General features: G+C 62.1%; 1 protein-coding gene across 3 annotated transcripts; it reads right to left on the bottom strand.

Annotated features, from left to right (window-relative positions):
* Positions 1 to 1,698: 1,698 nt before the first annotated feature.
* On the bottom strand, positions 1,699 to 15,149 carry PPRC1 (PPARG related coactivator 1). Of its 3 annotated transcripts, none has more exons than XM_061458952.1 (14): positions 14,769 to 15,149; positions 11,071 to 11,214; positions 10,776 to 10,928; positions 10,291 to 10,404; positions 7,172 to 9,935; positions 6,720 to 6,773; positions 6,293 to 6,353; positions 5,870 to 5,937; positions 4,928 to 5,723; positions 3,251 to 3,424; positions 3,023 to 3,086; positions 2,650 to 2,771; positions 2,357 to 2,508; positions 1,699 to 2,051 (listed from the first exon to the last, which is right to left on the bottom strand). In XM_061458952.1, exons 1-14 carry the CDS (start codon positions 15,147 to 15,149, stop codon positions 1,948 to 1,950), a joined length of 5,151 nt encoding a protein of 1,716 aa, XP_061314936.1. In that variant the 3' UTR covers positions 1,699 to 1,947. The 3 variants fall into 3 exon arrangements, with proteins under 3 accessions (XP_061314936.1, XP_061314937.1, XP_061314938.1); XM_061458953.1 differs by having other exon boundaries at positions 10,776 to 10,931; positions 14,769 to 14,909; XM_061458954.1 differs by having other exon boundaries at positions 10,776 to 10,931; positions 11,011 to 11,214; positions 14,769 to 14,892.
* Positions 15,150 to 16,994: the final 1,845 nt, after the last annotated feature.

The following is a 16,994-nucleotide window of genomic DNA, read 5'->3' as shown; positions in this document are numbered from 1 at the left end:
CTTGCTTGGATCCATACGTCCTTAGCACTGCTGTGGCAGCCCAGACTGGGAAGATGCTAGTCAGCCCCGCTGCCCTGGGCAGGAGAGGAGCTGCACCAAGAGGGGTTTGCATGTAATCCCAAAAGGGACACTCACATCTTCTGTAAGTCCCTGCCAGGCTCTGGCTCTCATTCTGCTCCTGCTAAGCGCACATCCCTGGGAAAGCTGCATTACTGATTAACAGCCCCCTGCCCGCTTCCCCCCCATCCTGCCTTTACCTGCAGCCACCTCCTTGGACCCTCCCTTGTGCAAAGTCCAGGGCCAGGCAGGAAAGAGGGTGAGGTGGGAGCTGGTCCCAGGACTCGCCCCACTGGCAGCCTTACTGCACATGGGTACTGTGGAGGCTCCTGGGACTGAGCTGTGGAGCAGCATGAGAAACCCAGTGTGCAGATAGGAGCAGGAGCATCTCTTTCCAACCAGGGGAACAGAGAGGGCACAAGCAGGCTCCAGCAACTACGCTAATCCCAGACGACCAGATTGCTGCAACACACCAACAGAGAGCCTCAGACGCCTGAGCATGACCCCAGTGGCAGCATCAGCTTGGCTGAGCCCCCACACTGTGTCACCCCTGCTGGACGAGTTTATTGCTATTTCCCTCCCTGCTCTCCTACTTGCCTCCATCAAGCAAAGGGCCTGTGAGAGCACTGTGAGGAGCCCTTTGGGGGTCCATCCCCTTCCTTCCACGCTCCCCCAGCTCTGTAGAGCCTAGCTGGATGGCTGCAGGCTCCCCCACCCCCGGGTGTGCTGAGAGGGGGCCGAACCGGGCAGCACTGCAGCCTGCACAAGCCCGTCCTAGTCCTGAAACCAATGTGCTCGATGCAATCTTGCTGCCAGCCAGCACAGCCAGCTCAGCCGTGCTGAGGATCCACAGCCCAAGGCAGGGCTTTCTCTGGCTGCCCGCACAAGAGCGGGGTGCGGGGCCCTGCACTGCTGCCTCAGGACAAGGTGCAGGGAAGATGCTTGGCAGCAGGTCCAAGTAGTGTCCCTTGGGTGCTGCCTGGGATTGCCCTTCACTGCGAGCTGCAGCACACTGTGGGGCCTCTATAGGCATCCCACATCCCTCCCTGTCCCTGTCCATCCCTTCTCTGCCAAGCACCACCCCACTGTGCTCTGTCACTGTGGACACCTGTAACTCTCCCTCGGGGGACACCTAGAGGTGTCAGACATCCCTCTCCTTCTGTCGAGCTGGAGCAAAACCAAGGAGCAGGCTCGAAAGGGTATGCAGACATCGTAGTTGTGCACACTGCCCTCGGTGCAGGCAGACCCCTGCCTGTGCTCCAGCCAAGGGCTTGAGCCCCCTGTACCCCCAAGTAGAGAGAGCCGTGGAGGATCTTGCACTGCCCCTCCGTGGCCACCACGGGAGGTGCAGGTGGTCCCAAAGCCCAGCTGCGTGCCCCAGCGGACCCGTCATCCCAGCAGCGCCCAAGAGACGGTCAGAGGGATCTGTGCTGCCTGTCCTCAGAGGCACTCACCCCGTGCCAGGCCACAGACCCCTCGGAAACCCCGGTCCTGCCCCCCTTTTGCAGGCATCCCACTCCTGCACCTAGTCCCCAACCTGTGATACCTCTCATGGGGTCAGACCCTCCTACATCCAGAGGGGGTACAGCCCCAACCCCACACCTGGGAACGGCCCACATGAAGGAGACGACAAGGCAGCGCTACTGTTTGGGCATCCACATTTATTACATGGCTGAGGCAAGCCTCAAAGTGGCTGGGGGGTGCCACTCACCTGGGCCCTGTGGTCAAAGGCAAATGACCCGTCCTCCTTAAATACTGCTTATAAAACAAATTTCTTTTTTAGCTTTTTCTTTTTCTTAAAAACCCTCTCTCTCTCTCTCTCTCTCCATACTTTTTTGTCTTTTGTGTTTGAGTATAAAAGTGGGTGCGGGTTTTCCGCCTCGCCGGCTGCTACCTCCGCAGGCTGCGCTGTGCCTGCCGCAGCAGCGTGTCGAAGTCCAGGGAGTCAAACTTGCTCTTGACAGGGGCTGGGTCAAAATCCTCCCGGTTTGAGTCTGGAAGATATGGGGAGAGGCTGCTTTGAGCCACAGGGACACCGGCACAGTTCTAGCCATGCCCACAGCAACTCCTTCATATCTTGCTTCATGTACCAACCTCTAAACTCAGAGATGGGCTGATGATAGAAAACTGGGCCTGGATAGGATGGAGAGCCCCTGCCCAAACTCCCCATGGGCAAGACTATCCCTGGATGTGGTCCCACCAGCCAAGCCTGACTGACCTCAAGGATGGAGATCCCCACACCTCTAGGAAGGAGAGGACTGAGAGTGCCACCCCCCAACCTGGGAGCTGCAGGACTCACCCAAGTCGGCATAGTTCCTCCTGCAGAACTGCCGGCGGCCACCAAAGCACAGGTCGAAGGGCTGCTCATCTGGGCGCCGCAGCTTGTGCCCACTCTCGATGGCAGCAAAGGCTTCCTTGGCATAGCGGTAGGTGACAAAGCCATAGTTGTCTCTGGAGCCGGAGAAGAAAGAGGAGATCAGCAGCAGCACAGTATGTCCCTCCTTGCTCTGCACCATTCCCTTGAGGAATGGTAAAAGGGATGAAAGGAGCCATTCCAGAGAAGGGTCTACCCCATGTCCCTGCAGCTCTTACCCTTCGGAGCGGAAGTGCAGGGTGCACTCCTCGATGTCCCCAAACACAGAGAAGCGGTGCTGCAGCTCCGACCGGGTCATCCTGCTGGGGATCTTGCCAATAAACACAACTCGTCGCTCCTCCTGCAGGCAGGGATGCACGGTCCCATGAGATGGGAACAGGGGGACTCGGCATCTCCAAGTGAGCCCTCCCAGTGAGGAGGATCTCCTGAACAAAGCACCCTCCCTGCATCGCCACCCATCACACCATGCCCTGCCCAGAGCCTCTCAGCAATGCTGCCTGCAAGGCTGTGACCACACAGCTTTCTGAAGCGATGGCAGGGCTGAGAACACTCGAATCTCCATCCCCAGCCTCCCAGCCCTCCAGCACTCACTATTGCACGTTCCTTCTCGAGAATCCTCTGCCTTTGGTAGTGGTCCTGTGCATCGTAACTGTATCTGGCAGGGCAGAAAATGGACACATGAGCTACAGAGTGCAGAACAGAATGATCCCAGACACACAGGAGATGCTGAAGGAGTGGGTCAACCCCTGCCCAGGACACCAGAGGCCGGGAGATGGGCTGGGGGGGAGCTCACACACCTGCAGGGTAGTCAATGCTCACCTTCTCCGCCTGTTACTCCTCCTGCGGGGCGAGGGGGAGCGGGACTGGCTGCGAGATGTGGACCTGGATGAGGAGGAGGATGCTGATGATGAGGATGAGGACCTGTCCCGGGACCTGCCGCATGACCCACAGCTGGAGCGGGAAGAAGAGCTGTGGGAACATCTTGCGCGGTACCTGGGGGAAGGAGAGACACAGCTCAGCACCGAGCCCTCCCCATGCCCAGCACGCCACAGGGAAGAAAAATACCTCTATTCTCTCCAAGGTATGCAGCACCCTACTCAGACAGGACCCAGCCCCAGGGTGAGCTGGGCTGTGGAAGCCTCTGCCTAAGTTAGCTGGGGCAGTAATGACCCTAGAGAGATGTTGCTCCACTTGGCTCCAAACATCACAGCGACAAGGGAGCAGGCACAACAGGTACAGCTTCTGAAGAGCAAGAAATAGTCATGGGGAAATCCTGCAGCATGTGGCTGCAACTGGACTAGGGCCCAGGAGGGGCCAGGGCTGCCATGCTGAGGCATGGGATGATGCTGGAGACACTGCATCCACCTTTCACTCAAAACAGCCATGCAAATGAAGGCTGTATGCGCCTCCAACCACACCCAGGGCTGTAGCATGCACTGGTACAGGGCTGGCTTCTGTGATCACAGCCTTCTGCCTGCAAGAGCTTCTCTGACAGGGCCAGGCAAAGAGTAAGAGCAGCAAGGCTGAAACTCCTCTGGGGTCAAGCTGTGCTGCCTCCAGCCAGCAGCAGGGTCCCTCTCTAAACATGCTGGAGATGGGTGGTCCCCACCATAGGGAAACCCAGGCCCCAAGCAGTGTGTGTTGCTTGGTACTGCCACATACTCTCCTGGAGGACAGCAGTTTCAGGATGGCACAGTCCATGAAGACACTTCCCAGCATAGAGCCAGCTGCATTTGCTGGAAAGCCAAGACAGACAGGGCAAGTCTCTGAGCTGCACATCCCTGTAACATGGCACTATACAGGTGCCCTTTCCAGCTCCAGCCTCCACATCTATTGGCCACTGATGGAGGCACCTTGGTTGGACAAGCCCTAAGTGCCCAATGACCCGAGATATCTCCAGAACTGGCTGAACACCCAGGGGAGGGTGGATGAGGGATCCTTCTCCATCTCCAGCACCTCCCATGCCAGCTGGGACAGACCGTGCATCACTCAGGTGCACAAGGACTCCAGAAGAAACGTATCCTACAGACTGAGCTGCCCCACTTTCCTACACAGCCACCACCATAAGGAGCACAGAGAGCCCCTGAGGCAGCCAAGCCAGACAGGTTTTCCCTTGTATGCTTCCAGCAGCTCCCTGGAGGGCTCCACTGTGGCTCCTCTCATTTCTACACCTAGGGCTGCACCAGCTCCACAGCACAAACACCAACACCTGTAATAATATCCCAGAAAAAGCATCCAAAAGCCAAGGTGCAGCCAAGGAGTTCCAGGAGGAGTAAGGAAGCCCGCCCAGCCGCGGGGTTTGTCAGTCAATCCCCACAGTCACAGCAGCTCCCCCAGTCTCTGCGAGCCAGGCACCCCTTCAGAAGGGCCACAAGGACATAAAGATCAAATACAGCCATCAAACAGGTCCATAAGGAGGTGTCTGGGCACCTTCACAAAAGACCAGCCACCAGACAACTGCACAAAGAGCAAGCAGGCAGATACTTCACTGCTTACCTTCGCCATCGCTTGGGTGGTGGGGAGAACGACCGTGACCGAGATCGGGAGGATGAGGATGAAGATGAAGAGGACTCGCTAGCTCCATCCGAACTGGAGCTGAAAGAGCGGCTGGCACGGCTCCGGCCAGCCCTCCAGCCACCGGCAGAGGGGCTGGGCGAGTCCCGGGATCTCCGGTAGCAGCGCAGGGATCTCTTGGCAGCAGCATGGCTGGGCTGGGCACTGGAAGTCCGCACCTCCTGGTCCCGGCAGGGGGATGCAGCTGGAGACAGGAGCACTGAGGTGGGGGGGCTGCTGCCCCCATCGGTGGCCTTGCTGGGGACGCTAGTCCGATAATCCAGGGGGGCCTGGCAGGCCGTGCCCAGCAGCTCTGGCCTGGGCTGCACGGTGGTGCTGGGGGCTGGCGGGGTGGGCTTGGGCTGCTCCAGCGTCCGTTTGGTTAAGGAGGAGATGGGTTTGATAGTGATGTCCCGGTGGTGTTTGACGTTCCAGCGGGAGCCGCCCTCAGCAGGAGGCTGCGTGCCAAGGCTGCTGCTGCTCTCCGGCCTCGCCGTGCTGGGGATGCAGTAGTCATGGTCTCCCGAGCAGACATGGCTGGGGGTTGAGCTGGCGGGGGCAGGCGCCAGGCTCTTCCCCTGGAGCTTGATTGGGAGCAGCGGCTTGGCTTTTATCAGCTTGGCCGTCTTCTGTGGCCCTTCCTGGGCTGCAGACCCGGGTGACTTGGCCTTGACCAGCAGCGAGACGGCAGGCAAGGGCTTCCAGAGCTGGTGGGGAGGTGTCGCTGGCGGCGTAAGGCCTGTAAGAGCACCAAAGAGCTTTCAAGAGCAGCCCTGTCCTGCAACTCACCCAGCTGGGGCTCCCTCCTGGGCCAGCTCCCCTCAAGCCCTGGGGTACCCCCAGCCCCTCAACAGCCCAGGCTCCCTGTCTCGCCCCAGGCGTTACCTGCCACGTTGGCCAGCTCAGAGGCCTGCAGGCTGTCTGGGAGCTTCTTGTCCTGCTGGGTCTCAGGGCTGAGGAGAGGAAAGCTTTGTCAAATGCAGCAGGCAAAGCCCATCCCCAGTCCCCACGCCTAGGATGTCCCCCACTGTCTGGGCTCAGGGGACAAAGGATCTGAAAGAGCTGCAAGGATGAAACTTCCACAGTTCAGTTATGCCCATCTGCTTCCCTCAACATTTGCCCCTCAATGCCAGCTTTGGCTCCCAGTCCCGCAAGGAGCTCAGCCTCTCCTGGGATGGTGGATACAGACCCTGGTGCAGTTCAGACCCCATCAGGACCAAGAGCTCTCCTATACCTCACCAAAGGCAGGGCTCAGCCTTCTGCCAGGCTCCACACTGGGGCACTGGATGCGAAGTTGCTGGTACTCACCCGGAGCTCCCAGCTGGCTGCTGGTCCTCAGGGGGCTGCACAGGAGCCTCCTCCTTCTTGGCTGGAAAGAGAGCGGGTGGGTGAGGGTGGTGAGGGGCTGGAGGGTAGGGGATAGACCCTGCACACTGGGAGACACACAGCACCCCAGGCACAGACAGGGAGAGGTTTCACAGCACCTCAGCTCCCTGCAGAGGAGCTGCACATCCCCTTTCCTTCCCAGGCTCTTCATCACCGCATTCACCACCCTGGGGACCCATGGATGCTTTCACAGACCAAGGAGACAGAGACATGGGCAGAGACACCCCTAGGACAAGGCACCCAGGCAGGGTAACACCAGCACCCCTCCCCACCACAGGGAGCACAGGTAGTGCAGGGAGGCCAGCATGGCATGGAAGGAGCCCCACAGGGATGGATGCTGCATCCGCACCTTCAGACTTCTCGAACTGCTCCAGCAGGCTGGACAGGTCAGTGGCTTCGATCCCTGGGCCAGGGAGAGAATACTCTTAAGTCAGGTCAGCCAAAACCCCCTGGCACTCCAGGGAGGCATCCCAGCCCCATCCTCCCCCTGCATCAGCATCCCTCAGTGCTGGGTGTGCATTGGGAAGAAACAGCTGCACAGCCTGCAGCAGCTCCACAGCCCCTGCAGCAAGGACAGGAACACTCCAGGAGGGACCAGTTTGGGCAGGGCCAGCCCAGACCATCCACTGGAGGCAACATCCTCCAGATGCAGATGCCTTTTCCAGTGTGCTGGGAAAGACTGCAAGCCTGCAGGCACAGCTTTGCCACCCTTGCCCTCAGAAGTGCCAGGAACTGGTCCTGCTGCTGGCAGTGCTGCAGGCTGGCGATGCTCAGCCCAGCACCCTGCAGCCCCACACTCACCAATCTCACTGATGAAGGCTTGCACGATGTCCTTGCTGCTGTTGCTGGGCTGCACTGTGCTGAGGAGCGGCTGGTGCCTCCACAGCCGTGCAGTGGGTGCCTTGGTGGGCAGGCTGCTCTCTTTTGGTGGACCTGCTTTTGATGGTGGTGGCACAGCCTGGGAGGTGGATTTTTTGCTGGGCAGCTCCTGCCCATCAGCTGCCTTAGGCTCTGGTTCCTTCTCCACTGCTCCTTTTCCCAGCACTGCAGCTTCCTCTGTGGTCTGGGTAGCAGGGGACTCCCCAGCAGCACCAGCAGACACCTCTGCAGAGCAACAGTTAGCAGCCGGGAGAGCCTTTGGGACCTCAGAGGCGGGTTCAGCCTGGGGCTCCTCCATAGGCTGGATGGGGACAGCTGGGGGATCTGCTGTGTGTTGGGCTGGCTCTGCAGGAGGGACCCTGCTGGGCTGGGCAGCAGCAGGTGATGGGGCAGCCAGGGGCTGGGCAGAGGCTGGGGCTGGAGCAGCCTTGAGGAGGGAGCTCTCCCCTGCCAGCCGTGCCTGCCTCCTGGGGTCCGACACCCTGCTGGTCACTGGCCTGGCCAGGCCACCAGCAGTGCACATCTCACTGGCCAGGGTGGTGGGTGGCTGGGCAGGGAACACCGGTGGCTCTGGGCCACCGAGCGCAGGGGTGGCAGGAGGCTGCCTGTGCAGGGGGCTGCCAGCCGGGAAGGCAGCAGCACCCTGCAGTGCTGCCGCAGGGTCCCCGTATGCGAGGGGAGGCACCAGCGGTGGTGGCACAGGGATTCCTGGCCAGTAGGATGGTGGTGGCCACCCCACGGGGCCATAGGGGCCACCAGGACCAAACGGCGGAGGGGGTGGCATGGTCGGCGGGGGCCAAGCCATGGCTGGAGGTGGGAGGCCAGGCACCATGTGAAAAGTGCTGGAGGAGCCAGCGCTGGGTGGTGGGGGCAAACCATGGCAGCCCATGGGCTGTGGGCTGAAGCAGGGCCAGGAAGGCACTGGTGGAGGGTAAAGGGCGTAAGCACCGGCAGAGGCTGGTGGCATCCCAGCAGGGGCCACCCCAGCAGCTGGGGGCACATTTGGTGCAACAAAAGGCATTGGTGTTGGTGAGGGTGCTGGAGCCGTGGCGGGTGCTGGAGCCGTGGCGGGTGCTGGAGCCGTGGCGGGTGCTGGAGCCGAAGCCACAGCAGCAGGAGCTTTGCCGGCAGGAGAAGGGACAGCAGCGGGGCTGGCGGGTTTCTCTGGGCTCTTCTGAGTGCTGGCCACCTCAGTGGTGGGGCGCAGGGGCGACACCAGGCAGGGGATCTCCGCCAGCTCTGTTGGAGGCTCAGGGATGCTGGGCCATTTGCTGGCCGATTGCTTATTGCTGTCCTTGCTGGCCGGGCTGGGCTGGCGGTGCAGCATGCGGATGCGGTATTCCCGCAGGCTCAGGGCCTTGGGCTTGGCTTCTTTGGGCAGGCTCTCGCTTGTCTCCAGTGCTGATTGGCTGTGGGGGGACTCCAGCCCCATACCTTGCTCCAGGAGTGGGGAGGCAGCTTCTGAGACGCCACCACCCTGCCCAGCAGCTGGCTGCGCATCTCCACTGCCTTCAGCCTGGTCTGCTGGGCTGGGACATGTGGCTGCTGGACACCCCTCCATGCTTGGTGCAGCCTTCTCCAGAGGCACCACGGTCTCAGCCTTCCCGGGGTCCACGCTCACCGGCTCTGGCACCGGCTCCTTGTGCAGCTCCCACTGTGCTCTCTCAAGCAGGGAGGCCCTCGGTGCGCTCCGGGGCCTGCCCCGGGGCCGCGGTGCCTGCTGGGCACGCAGCTCCATCTGCCCCTCTTTCCGGGCTCGCTCCAGCTGCTGCGCCAGGAAGTTCGAGACCTGGACCGAGGGACAGGCTGCGCGACGCCGGCCAGAGGGGGGCTGGTCGGGGGGGTGCCCAGCGCCGGCTGAGCGCAGCCGATGGGCGACGCAGTCCCTGCCCGGCCTGGCCTGCTTGCTCTGGCCGGCCTCCACTTTCTTTTTGCGGCTCTTCCTTGCTCTCTCCCGGCCACGTCCCTTCTCGGAGCCCTTGCGCTTGCTGCCTGCTGGGGCCTCCGCGCTGTGCCAGGAGCTGCTCTTGAGGCTCTGGGCTCCGGGTGCTGCTTCACCTGATGGGGATGTGCTCTCTGGGGTGGTGCAGGATGGATCCTTCCCAGGCAGTTTCTCCTCCATCCCATTTTCCTGGGCTGGAGCTCCTGGAAGCTCCTCTCGATCCTCTGGGATTGACTCCCTGGTGCTCACCTCTGCTCCCAGGAGCTGGGGCTCCAGGGTAGGGAAGCTGGGAGCCAAGGGCTGCAGCACCACAGGGATCTCCACGCTCTCCCCCTCACCAGGCACGATTTCCAGCAGGACGGGACCGCTCAGGAGCTCCTTGGCCACAGGCTCAGTCTCAGGGTCCAGGCACACGGTGAAGGTGGGCAGGCAGTACGGGTGCATGGACTTCACCAGCTCGCTCAGGGACACATCGCCCGTGTTGATGATGCAGGGGTCTTCATGCTCCTCCAGTGCTTCTGCAGCTCCACTCACACGGAACTCCCCAACCTTCACGCCGCGATCTGGCTCTGGGCTCAAGGCAGCCTCCTCCTCCTCTTCCTCCCCGTCGCTGCGCTGTGGCAGGGGCTGCTCTCGGGCCCGGGGCCGGGGCCCCTTCCTCTCCACCCATGGGGTGCTGCAGAGTTGTTTCTTTGGGTCCTCAAGGCCACGAGTGACATGGTCCCAAGCCAGGTCTGTGTCAGTCTGGGAAAGGGAAGCAGAGTCAGCTTCTGGGCTTTCATCAGAGCCCCCCCAAGCACAACTAACTGTGGGTATGCTGCATATCTGCAACAAAGCCCCTGGGCAGGCAAAAAGATGGAACACATCTCACCCTCCCAGTAAGACACAACAGAGCTGGAAACCTGCTACCCTTACAAGGGCATCCACAGCATCCCCAGTCCCACAGTAGCCCTGCTCCCACTGCCACTGGTGCCTTGCAAAAGCATCACTTCTGGGAGAGGACTCCTGTGGCAGGCAGGAAGGAGTGGCTGAAGTTAGCAGCAGGACCTCAGCACCATCCTAACATCAATCCTTCAACTTCCCCTGCAGAGCTGCTCACCTTCCCAACCACAGAGATGCTGCTGCTGCCAAGAGGCCGGAGAGCCTTGGACTGTTCTAGGGCAGAGCTCTCACACTCCAGCGATGGACGGGACAAGCTGAGAAACTTCTGAAACTGGAGAGGAGACAGAGGATGAGGAAGCAGCACATTTCTGCTGCTAGAGGGGCAGGCCACCCCCAGCCCCACAGCAGCCCCAAATGCCACCCCATAGAGCCTGGGAGCAAAGCCAACCCTATTTCACCCATGGCATGCACAGCCCTAGCTGGTCAAACAGAGGGGTACATGCTGCTCGCCAAAGCCTCTGGCACATCTCTACCTCTACACCAAGACCCAAGGTGAAGGCATGGCCCCCCAAGCCCACTGCTGCTCAGAAGGGCCATCCCAGGACGCTGGGGACAAGCCCTACCACCTCAGGACCTGGCAGAGCTGTACTTGAGCATCTTCCCATCCGTTCTGGGTCAGGATGGCTCTGCCCCACAACTCACTGAGAGATTCTCCCGCTCCCGAGGTGAGGTCAGCAGCTCTGCATCCATGATGGTGTCGAAGGGGGACAGGGTCTCATCATCCGTGCTGTCCAGGATCTCGGTGATGGCAGTCAGCAGAGACAGCTCATTCTGCGCATCCAGGCAGGCCTTGTTCTGCTGCAAGAGGGGCAGTCTCAGAGGGCAGAGGGGCACAGCCAAAGGACCTGGCTATAGGGGACACTGCCACCACCCTCACCCATGCCACAGCCAGAGCCAGCCCAGCCACCACTTGTTGTGCCTGTGTGCATGCTCCCACCTCGCTCAGAGACAGGTCCTCGATGATGGAGATCACAGAGGAGTCGAGATAGTTCTGCATCGTCCCCAGGATCTCTTCAGCCTCCAAGATGGTTTCTGCATCCAGTGATGTCAAGTTCAGGTCATCCTCCTCGAGGGAAAAGCACTGTTGAGGAGCACAGAGCCAGGTAAACACCATGCAAGGCACCTCCACCAGCACTGATCTCTGCAGCAGAGATCTCAACAACCTGCGCTGCACACAGCGGCTGAGCTCACTGCTGCACCCCCAAACCCACGGGGGGGGGGGGGGGGGGGGGGGCGGTGGGACAGAAGATGGCACAAGGGACCTTTCCCTATTGCTCTCCAGAAGGCCAGTCCACCCTCCGCTTTCAGCTCCAGACCCTTCTAACTGCCTGGAATGGTCTCACACCAAAATGACTGGTAAAGATCGATAAAACCCCAGCAATTCCAGGCTGTGCCCAACAGCACACATCGCTCATGCTGGACAGGAAGAGGCTCCCGTACCCCCAGGCTGTCACACGCTCCTGACTCCAGCTGTCAGCGCTTCAGATAAGCCCAAACCCATTGCGAAATTCGTAACAAAAGTGCAGGAGTCAGCACCAGGGACACAGGCGGCTGCCACTGCCCGGGTCCTGCCCCAGCACCTCTGCTGCAGGCTACAGGACACAGGCTGTGCTCGTAATCCAGGACCAAACCGGCTCCGTTGCTCTTCTTCCTTCAAATTCCCAGCCCCACATCCTAGCCAGTCCTCCAGCCGACTCCAGGGGTGTTAAAGTAATGCTGGGTTAAATGCAGGAACGTCTCTGTCCTGCACCCCACGCAGCCCAGGGCTGCAGAGCAGCCAGGCAATGCGAGATGCTGGTGCAATGGCAGAGATTGCAGCCCCCGGGTGTGCAGGGCCACTGGACGCAGCCTCTGCCAAGAGCCAAGCGGCAGCACAGACACGTCGCTGGCACGAGACAGGACGTGGATTCCTGTTTGTAGATGGGCTTGGGAAGAGATAACGCACTCGAGGAAGATAAGGGCGCCAAGGTCGGAGCCCTGGGAATGCACACTATCCTCCCAAAGCAGGAGCAGGCAGCGAGCTGTCCTCCCCCGAAGCATCACAGAGAGAATCTGGCTCTTCCCTGGGGGATAAGCATCCGATAATGCAGATATTTCCCTAAACAGAGGTACCCTCAAACAAGACAGCACCAAAGCCACATGCCCAAACCCCCAGTCCCCAGGGCTCTTCAGAGACCTGCCCCATCAGTCAGAGCGGGCACCGCTGGGCACAGCACAGCCAGGAGCCCTCCGTGACCCTGGAGCACAGGCACCCCAGGATGAGGCTGGGAATCGCAGCCAGGACCCCCAGAGCAATGCCCCTCAGCCCAAATCCCCGCAGTCTGTTACTGTGTGCTGACATGGCAGCCCCAAAGAGCAGGAGCCTGCAAGGCATACCCCCTTGGTATGGGGCTCAGCATCCCAGGCCACCCTCTCCCAGGGCTCTCCTGGCAGAGCAGAGTCCACCAGCAGCACTGGGCCACTGCTCCACACGCAGTGCAGACCAGTCTCTGGAGCAGTGTTACCACCCAAGCATCCCCAGTCCCCTCCCTTGGCCACGCTGGCTGCGGGTCAGAGCCCAGCACAGAGCCCCGCTGGCAGCTCTCTACAGTGCAGCCTGGCTGCGATTCCCGGCCAATCCTCCTGGAGATACTGGGAGGAGCAGGGAAGCACATCCAGCACTGCCAAGCGCCGGCGTGCAGCCCTGAGTCAGCGCTGACCGGCAGGCAGAGGAGCAGCCAGCGGGAAAGATCTCATGGAGCATCAGCAGCCAAGGGACGTGAGGCCAGCTCACCCCTGTAGGGATCCATGGGATCACCCTGGAACTGCATGGTCCTGCCATGGGGCCGGCTCTCCCCGAAGGCAGTGCCTAATAAGAGGTTTCCAGCCATGACCAGCGCTGGCCGTTTGGAGGGAGGGAAGCAGAACCCTCCCACTCACATGGCCTCTTCCTGTGGCTCCTGCCTGCAGCCCGGGCGATCTCTGAAGCCCTCCTCGACTCCCTTGACTCAGCGCCTTGCAATGAGGAGTCCCACAGCCGTGAGTCACTGCTGAACCAGGCTGCATTCCCCTAGGACTCCCTTTGATCCACCTGGGGCCGGGCACCTTCTTCAGGCCTCACTGCCTGTGCGTCGGGGTGGGGGCATGAACCAGCCCAGCCTGCTCCTGCATCCCTGCCTGCTCTGCTCCCTGCCAGATGGGAACAGAACAGACCCCTGTCCCCCCCATAGCTTGGAGCAGGGGATACCCTCTGTGTGCTCCCAGCTCCCTGTGCTTCCTCTATGCTCATCAGCACAGCAGGGAAGAGGTTGCAGGTCACAGGGATGCTCAAGGACAGGCTTGGGCACAAGCCACACTGTGCCCAAGCAGCCAGCGCTGCCAGGGAGAAGGGAGGAAGCCGGCAGCCTTAGAGCGAGCCTCAGGCACACGGGGAGCTGGGATTTGAGCCAACAGCCTGACACGGAGACAACCTGAGTGTGGCCACCAGCTCCTGCAGCAGCCAGCCGGAGCAGGGGACGCTGCACTCGCTGCCGGGATACCCAGGAGGCACAAATGAGGCCATCGTGGGCCGCATCCGAGCCGTGCTGGTGACACACAGCACGTGCACCCGGCGTGCCGCGGGTTCGCCCAAGCACAGGGCGGCCGCCCTGCCCGCAGGCAGGCAGCCAGGGAGCCTCTCACCTGCCGCTGGCAAGGCCACGGGGCTGCTGCCCGCCGGAGCACGGTGGGTACACTGCGCCAGCACGGCACCGGCAGAGGATGCTCATGGATTCCTCAGCTGCTTCTGGGAAGCGTCAAGCAGGAACACACCCCCATTACCCAAATGCAGACCGCTCCAGCAGCGCTGGGCAAAGACAGGGCGATCTCAGCGTCCCCCTGTATGGGCTCGGAGAATGTCCCCGCAGCCCCCGGAGCGTGGGACTCCCCGAAATCCCAGCGAACGCACAGTGCCAGTGCCCCAGGCCCCGGCCAGAGGTGCTGCACCCCCGCGCTCCCTGTCTCACACCCAGCGCGCCGGACCGGCACCAGCAGAGCCCTACCGGGACCGGTGCCACCGGCGGTGGCGGGGACGCAGTGCACGGGCGGCTGCACCGAGCCCCAGACCTGCCCCGGAGCGGGATACGCTTCCCCCGGGATAAGCTCCCGGAGCAGCTGGGGGAAGCTCCCCCACCTCGGAGCACGCCATGTCCTCCACCCCTGCTCCAGCCACCGAAACCGGCGGGTACCCGTATCCCAACCCGCGCTCCCTCTGCCGCGGCCGCAGGTGGCGGAGGGCGGCGAAAGGATGCAGGGACAGCGACGGGGGACGGACGGACACTGCCGGCAGCCCCCAGCCTTCAGTCCCCATGGACCAGGCATCACCGCCCGCAGGGGAGCACCAGGACCCCCGTCCCAGCGTATCCCAGCGCTGTGCTGCGGCCCTCCCGCCCCGGGGGGACTCCTCGCGCCGGTGTCGCCGCCGCCACCTCCCCCCCGGCAGGATAGCACCGGGCCCCCACCCCGCCTATAGAAAGGGCGCTCCGGTTCCGTGCAGGGTCCCCTGGCCGCCGCCGGCACGGCAGGCCTACTGCCGGCACACGTGGTGCCGCCGCGGGAGCCGCCCCGGCCTCCCTCCACGTGTCACAGCGCGGCCCGGCTCGCCCCGCCGCCGCTTACCTGCGGGGAGCTGCCGGCGCGGAGGGGCGGCTCGAGCGGGGCTCCGCCGCCCGCCAGCCCTCGAGGAGCCGCGCCGGCCGCGGCACCGCCGATCCCGGCCGCGGCCACGGTGGGCACCGCTCCGCCCCGCAGCGCCGCCATCTTGGCGCCTCCGCTCCCAGCGCGGCCACTGCCGGGCGCGACACGTGACCGCCCCCCGCCCTGCACTACAGCTCCCGGCAGACACCGCGCCCCGCCCTCGCGCGGGGCATGCCGGGAGCGCACCCCTGCGCAGCCGGCTGCGCGCCACAGAGCGGCCACCCGCCTGCAGGGCAAGCGCGGCCGGGGGGGGCGGCTGGCGGCCATCTTGAGAGCGGGCAGGCCCTCCGGCTTCAACGCCATGTTTGCGGCGGGAGAGGGCAAGGAGGGTGGGCCGCGCCCTGCGGCGCGCGATGGGCGGGGCTGAGCGGGCGTCATTGGCGGGAAGCGCCCAAGCGGGGCGGGGCTGCGGCGCGATTTCCCGCGGCCGCGGCGGGCTCTGCCGCACACGTGGGCGCGGCGACCCCGCGCGTCTGGGGTGGCCCAGGGACAGAGCTGCTGCGGGAGCGGTGCTTGTCTGTGCCCCTCGCAGCAGCGCGGGCAGTGCTTCACTGAGCCAAACCGGCGTGGGGTTGGCTGGGGGTACATGCACGTGTGGCGGGCAAGGGGGAAGGAGAATACGGTGGAAAGATAGGCACTGCGAGCTGTCCCGCAGGCTCCAGGCACGGCCACCACGCAGGGCTGAGTACCAGGCAGAAGCCCGTGTTTGGGCTTGTGCTGCTCTATGGGGCTGGCACGCAGAAAATTGCCTGGAGGATGCGAGAGATGAGAGGAAAAGCTTGGTTCATTTGTCCCATCCCTGGCAGTGTTCAAGGCCAGGCTGGATGGGGCTTAGAGCAACCTGATCTAGTGGAAGGTGTCCCTGCCCATGGCAAGGGGGTGGAAACAGACAAGCTTTAAGGTCCCTTCCAACACAAAGCATTTTGTGATTCTATGACACAGCTGCAGTCTGTGCCAGCTCCTCCAGGAGGGGCAGGGGGTGCTGGTGTTCCCAGCTCTTGGCCTGTCTCTGCTCTGGGACCCTTTGCTGAGAGTCCCTTTGGGTGCTGTCACCTCCTGCAACTTTTCCTTTGGCTCCTAGACAGCAAGATCATCTCCTGGGGTGCAGGGATGTGCTCACAGCAGCACAACAGCAGCTCAGATATGCACGTAGGAACTTGCCAGTGCAGGATTTGCCTGGGGGACCTAATTACCAGTCCCTGGGGGCATGGACCTCTCCAGGCCAGATTCCCTTGGGGATCCGCAGGATAGAGCTGCTTTGTTTAGCCTTGCATGCCTGGTCACTGAGCATGGGCACGTCTGACACAGCTCATCCTGCTGCTCTCCTTCATTCCACCCCTGCCACAAGGGACTTTCATCTGCAATTGTGCGTCCCACGCCACCTCCTGCCTCACAGGGTCTGTTCCTCCCTAGCAGCAAACAGGCTTTCACCCAGGGGAGCTGCTCCCCATCTCCTTTAACAAGCCCCTGGCACCTACCAAGCTTCTCACTGGAACCTCTGCCTGGCCAAAGCTCTGGCTGAGCAGCAGCCAGGCAGGTGGGTCCTGCTCCAGGGCTGTGGACCCGCATGTGAGAGCACCTGCTGAGTCCTGCATGTGAGTTAGTAAAGAGGGGTCTGAGCACACCCCTGGATGCTGGGCACAGGAGGTTGAGTTGGTCATAACAACAGGCTCCTTGGGCCAACGCTTGCCACTGGCAGTGCAGAGGAAGCAGGGAAGCTTGGAAAGCGCTTCGGGCTCTATCTGCACCCCAGGAGTGTTGCCTCTCTGAAAAGTAATTCTGAGCTCAGCATGTCTAAAGCAAGGAACAAGTCACTTTGGTAAAACCTATGACCCAGCATTTGGGGTCCTGCTGACAGGGATGCAGAGTGATGTTGGCCTCAGAACTTCCTTTCCTCCTCCTGCTCCAAACTGTCCTCTCCTTCCATGTCCTCTCCCTGGAGCACATCTAGGGTGTGCAGTGACCTGCCTAATTGCTCCATGCCTGCGTGTGGCAGGACCCTGCGGCACTGTGAGGCCTGTCCCTCACAGAGCTTGCTGTAAGCCCTGCACATGGGATCACATCTGTACATGGCATCCCTGGGGTGTAAGCAGAAAGAAAACTACATGTACCTCTCCACTGCAGCTGGACTCACAGTGGGGGTGCTCT

The sequence above is a fragment of the Pezoporus flaviventris genome, unplaced genomic scaffold, assembly GCF_033815535.1.
Source record: "Pezoporus flaviventris isolate CSIRO_AGI_PZ_B2104156 unplaced genomic scaffold, CSIRO_AGI_Pfla_v1 ptg000029l, whole genome shotgun sequence".
NCBI lineage: Eukaryota > Metazoa > Chordata > Aves > Psittaciformes > Psittacidae > Pezoporus > Pezoporus flaviventris.
Note: the sequence above shows the minus strand (reverse complement) of the source record. Positions and strands in the feature narration are given on the sequence as shown.

Excerpts from the sequence above, each read along its gene's own strand:
- PPRC1 (XM_061458952.1), bottom strand. The coding sequence starts at position 15,149 with ATGGCGTTGAAGCCGGAGGGCCTGCCCGCTCTCAAGATGGCCGCCAGC. Across the intron at positions 9,936-10,290 it reads GCATCTCTGTGGTTGGGAAG|ACTGACACAGACCTGGCTTG; the intron begins GTGAGCAGCTCT and ends TCCCTTTCCCAG. Across the intron at positions 5,938-6,292 it reads CAGCCAGCTGGGAGCTCCGG|CCCTGAGACCCAGCAGGACA; the intron begins GTGAGTACCAGC and ends TCCTCTCCTCAG.